This window comes from Solenopsis invicta, chromosome 14, assembly GCF_016802725.1.
Source record: "Solenopsis invicta isolate M01_SB chromosome 14, UNIL_Sinv_3.0, whole genome shotgun sequence".
NCBI classification, from domain to species: Eukaryota; Metazoa; Arthropoda; class Insecta; order Hymenoptera; family Formicidae; genus Solenopsis; species Solenopsis invicta.
Window position 1 is genome coordinate 3210819 of NC_052677.1, and position 5463 is coordinate 3216281.

Here is a 5463-nt window from a genome sequence, read left to right on the forward strand (position 1 = left end):
AGCAGTCCCGCAGGGCAAAAGGCGGCAGAAAAGAAGCGAGAAAATAGCGGAGCAGAGGCAAAGCGTTATCGCAGGTACTCACGTGATCGCAGAGAGGGGGATTGGTTCGTCGCGTTAGATCTCCACATCGTTAACCGGGGGTTGGAGCCCACCTGTGTGTCAGTGCGCGGGAGCTCAGTAGTGGATGTGACCCTCGGTTTGGCGGAAGCCTTCCGGGAGATAAGCGGGTGGATGGTCTCGGACGAGGAGACCCTCTCCAACCACAGGTACGTAGTGATGGAGGTCTCCTCCCCGGGATCAGGAAGGCTTTGACCCGATCATCCCGCGAGAGATGCGAGGGCTCCTCCCAGATGGGCCCTAAGGCTGCTGAGTGCGAATCGGCGCATGCGGCTGCCATCGCCAAGTTGTGGGAGGAGCCCCCGGCAGAGGGGCAGGGCGACGTGGAGGCCGAGGCAACCTGGTTTGGGGAGGCCCTGTCGCAAATATGTGACGCGTCCATGCCCCGCCGCCGGTCGTCCCCTCGGGAGGGGAAAAAGGCGGTGCACTGGTGGACGCCGGAGATTGCGGCTCTTCGCGAGAGCTGCAACTCTGCGCGTCGCTGTTACGCCAGACACCGCCGTCGAAGACGGAACCCGGATCGAGAGACGGCGGCCGCTCTGTACGAAACATACAGGGCGGCCAGGAAATCCCTCCAGGCGGCCATTGCGGAAGTAAAGGCCAATGCCTGGGGGAAATTTCTCAAAACATTGGATGGTGATCCGTGGGGGCGCCCCTACCGGCTGGTCAGGAACAAACTCTGGCCAGTGGCGCCCCCCACGACAGAAACTCTCGATCCGGGTCTCCTGCGCGACGTCACGTCCGCACTCTTCCCGGGGGACGAAGAAGAGGTGAACCGCGCGCGGGACGACCCCGTCGCTATCGAGGTCAGGATAGCCTGGGATGAGGGCCTCAGGGTCTCCAGGGAGGAGAGGGCGATAGAAAAAATAAAGAAGAAGAATACCGCCCCGGGCCCGGATGGTATTCCCGGGAAGGTGTGTGCTATCGCCCTGCGAGCTCTGGGGGACCGCCTGAGACAACTGTTTGACAGATGTTTACAGTCTGGGCGGTTTCCCACTCCTTGGAAGGAGGCCAGGTTGATCTTGATACCCAAAGCGGGTCATCCCGCGGGTGATCCCTCGGCCTACCGCCCCATCTGCCTATTGGCAGATGTGGGCAAGCTACTTGAGAGGGTCGTGGCGTCTCGCCTCACGTACCACTTGGAGTGGGGGGGCCCTAGCCTATCGCCCAACCAGTTCGGGTTCCGGCCTGGGAGATCAACCGTCGGAGCTATTCGGCGGTTGAGATCCCGGGTCGAGAGGGCGGTATCCCGGGGCAGGGTGCTGGCTGTGAGTCTGGACATAGCATATGCTTTTAACACCCTGCCCTGGAGTAAGATTAGGGAGGGACTTAGGAGATTCAACGTCCCTCCCTATCTGGAGGAGCTGGTTGGGACCTACCTCAGCGACCGGGTGGTCATGTGCCGAGACCGGGATGGCGACACCATGCGTTGTATGGTCAGCAGGGAGGTGCCACAGGGGTCGGTTTTAAGACCGATCCTGTGGGATGTTGGTTATGATTGTGCACTCGATCACCACCTCCCTGCGGGGGTGTCGTTGATGTGTTACGCCGACGACACCCTGGTCGTCATCTCCGGGGACACCTGGGGCGAGGCGAGACGCACGGCCAGAGAAGGCCTCAGCCTTGTGCTGAGACGCATACGCCTCCTGGGTCTAAAGGTGACCCTTGAAAAAACCGAGGCCATCTGGTTCGGGCGGCGTTGCGAAAAAGGGCCGCGATATCGATCGCTGATGGTGGAGGGAACCCGAGTCAAGGTGAAGTTCCAGATGAAATATCCTGAGACTGATCCTCGACTCGAAATGGGGTTTCCAACCCCACTTTAAGAAGCTGGCCACCAGGTTAGGCGGTGCGGTCTCTAATTTTAGCCGCATTTTACCCAACCTGAGGGGTCCGTGCGAGAAGGTTTGCCGCTTCTACATGAGGGTGGTGCGCTCTATCGCGCTATACGGTGCGCCCGTGTGGTGCGACGCCCTGATGGCCTCTGCAGAAAACTGCAGGCTCCTGGGGTCAGCGGAGAATGGCCATCAGGGTCGCGCGGGCGTACGGCACCATCCCCTGAGAGGCGGCGTGTGTGTTGGCTGGCTCGACCCCCTGGGTGTATGTAGCTCGGTCTCTAACTGAAATCTACGAATGGAAGGAGGAGCTTTTTTTTGTTTACGGAGAGGAAATGCGTTACCGCATACCCCAGGTCCCGGGGGAGGCCTGGTGGTTATGTGGGGCTCTTCCCCGCCGACGACGTGTCGGCGGGGACATACCCACTAAAACCTCTCCGGGTGTCCTGCCCTGGTCCATGACTGGGGGGCTCCGGGAACGCGTGCAGCATACTTCCGGAGTCCCCCGGACCTAGTCGGCCATAGGCCGATTCGTCACGCCGGGTGCACCCTAACGTGGGCGCACGTGGAAGGAGGAGCTCACCCGGAGGGGCGAGCCGGTCACACAAAATTTGGTGGCCGTAAAACGAGAAACGGCCCGTTTGGAAGATATCCGGCACTGGCGGGAAAGACTTCCCCATGTCAGGGCCGGACTCAGGGTGACCAAGGCCCCTTCGGGCCCGTCCTGAGGAATGGGTTGGGAGGGGGAGTGGGAGTCTTTCCTTCCACACAACGCAGGTGCTCTCCGAGCATGGTTGCTTCGGAGAGTACCTGCACGAGAAGGTTGGGCGGGAGGCTTCCACTAAATGCCACCACTGCCCGGAAGAGAGGGACACGGCGCAGCACACCTTAGCGGAGTGCCCCGCGTGGGCCGAAGAGCGCCGTGTCCTCACCGACAGGGTAAGGGTGGACCTCTCCCTCCCTGTTATAGTAAGAAAAATGTTGGATGGGCCCGAGGGCTGGAACGCGGTGAACTTCTTCTGCCTCACTGTTATGAGACAGAAGGAGGAAGCGGAAAGACAGAGGGAAAACAACCCCTTGGCTCCGCCGGAGAGAAGACGGAGGGAGGGGGAGACGGGGGAGAGTATACCTGCAGCAACAATAGCAGGCCCTCCTCCCTCTTTACCCACCCTTCAGTGGGTAGGACAGGGTAGGAAGAGGGTAGGCTCCGCCGCCCTGCCCTCTAGAGTTCGCCGGTGTCCCGGCGACGATACACTGTCGTCGCCAGGAGAGCCCGCCGGCGCGGCTCATTGCTCCCCTCACCTGAGGGTTTGAGCTGAGTCGAGAGGGAACAGTGGGGAGGGGGAACTCTCACAGCGCCGGCTAGACCGGACAAAGAGCCCTACCCTCTCCACTGTTGAGGAGGTACGTCTCGGGCGGAATCAGCGGCGGGGTAGTTGCCCGGCTGACCCGTCTCGCGGCTTAGGATGCAGGTGTGCATACCTAGGGCCCTTTTCCAAGGAGGTCCGACGCATACCCGGCATCCCGGATCGGGCGGCTGGGGCTCGACTTCAGTCGAGCTCTGGTTGCTAACTCCGGAGGGAGGTTCCTGCTTTCGGGCGGGGACCCGTTTGGGCTAAGACGGATCGCGGTGCATGCTTAGTTCGATCCCGTGATCCGTCCCGAGCCCAGACGCCGGAAAAAGTTGGGTTTTAGTGAGTATGTCGGCTACTAGTTAGGTCGACGAGTTAGGACGACATGCCCCGCGTTCCTGTCCCCACAGGATCGGGGACCCATAAAGGTGTTTCCCAATTATAAAAAAAAAGATAAGTCAAGATGATTGATTGGTGGGCTATCGGGATGTGCGCTATCGGAACCCTCCCGATAGTGGCACTTGCCAATACCCCTGTTGGAGATCGAGGGTTAATAGAAACTGGGCACCTTGTAATTTGTTCACTGTGGCGGTGATGTGAGGCAGGGGATACCCGTCGCGCTTCGTAACCTCGTTTACTTTGCGGAAATCTATACAAAAACGCGGCTTGCCGTCCCTTTTCCGTACTATAACGACAGTAGAACTCCACGCGCTGGTGGACGGTTCGATAACTCCGGCTGTTTCCATGGCGCGCACTTCGTCATCAATAATTTGCTGCATCGCTGGGTTACGTGGTCAGTATCGTTACTTTATCGGTACATCGGTCTTTATGCGGATCATGTGGGTGGTTCGGTCAGTCGGTCCCCGCACGGTGTCAAACTTTGGAAGCTTTGAGTCGAGGAAGGCTCGAAGTTCCCGTTCCTCCTGCGGGGTGCGGTGGACAATGCCGGTAGCAATCGTGTACGCGGGTCGTGTGGGAGTCCGAACGTGTTAGCGGAAGGGGGGGGGGATAGTTATCCCCAGTCGGGCCCATAGGTCGGTGCCGATTAGCATCGGGCTCTCTAGGGTCGGCAGGATGTGGAAACGATGGCGTAGCCGCTGCCCCGGAACTTGTATCGGAATGGTGACCTGTCCGAGAGTGGTGGCGGCGGTATCATCTATCAGGCTGACTATTTCCTCTTGTGCCACTGGCCAGATCCTCATGGAGGTGCTTGAGAATACCCAAGCTAGGGAGCGCCGAGGATACCTGGCGCAGGAGCGGAGTAGGTGCGAGATCGGTGGCTCGGAGCGATCTGATTTTGGCTGCCCGCTGCCGGCTTATATAGCGGTCCGCGCGGTCGGACGTACCAATCAGCGCGTGCGGCACGCATGATAGCGCGTGATCGCGGCAAGCTTAGCCGAGCGCGTGCACGTACTCGGTCTTATATGTTGTGTTCGGCGTTTGGACCGGAGTGGCGGTGCGGCGGAAGGGCGTAACGTCACAAAGTAATTTTTTTTGCATCGGTTATCGGTGTTCATAATGCTGCTATATTAGATAATCTAAAAAAAAAAATATATATATATATATATATACAGGGTGTAACAAAACAAAGGGACCTGGAGTATACTATGAGTTAGAGGACACGAATCCAAGTTGAAAAGTCCTGAGTCATTTTTTGATCTGAGCCTTCTGTTCCATGCTATATGATGTTAAAGTTAGCGAATAAGCGCCTGTCTATAGAAAGAAAGCAGTGACGGACAATAGACGGGCGGAGCAGAGGTGACAAACTACGCGGCGGGAGAACAACGATAAGCAGCGAAACGGCTGTAATCAAAAACACACACACACACACACACACACACACACACACACACACACACACACACACACACACACACTCTCTCTCTCTCTCTCTCTCTCTCTCTCTCCCCCTCTCTACCTTGTTTAAAAAAAACCTAAAAGATCCTAAGGTGCATAACTAAAATAAACGTTTTGGTGTTATTGTAATTTATCAATTCAACGTGAATTAAATATTTATTTTCTTATAATTATAATAAATGTTCGAAGTGTGCTCCTCCTACTTCGATACACGTTCTTGCTCTTTTCTGTACATTTCGCGTAGCTCTTCGAACTTGAACATTACTAATTCCCTCAATAGTGCGGAATACTAATTCCGTCATCTC

General features: G+C 57.2%; 1 protein-coding gene across 1 annotated transcript; it reads left to right on the forward strand.

Annotated features, from left to right (window-relative positions):
- Positions 1-2034: 2034 nt before the first annotated feature.
- LOC105198964 lies at positions 2035-3263 on the forward strand. Its single transcript, XM_011165837.3, has 2 exons — positions 2035-2214; positions 2727-3263. Exons 1-2 carry the CDS (start codon positions 2035-2037, stop codon positions 3261-3263), a joined length of 717 nt encoding a protein of 238 aa, XP_011164139.3.
- Positions 3264-5463: the final 2200 nt, after the last annotated feature.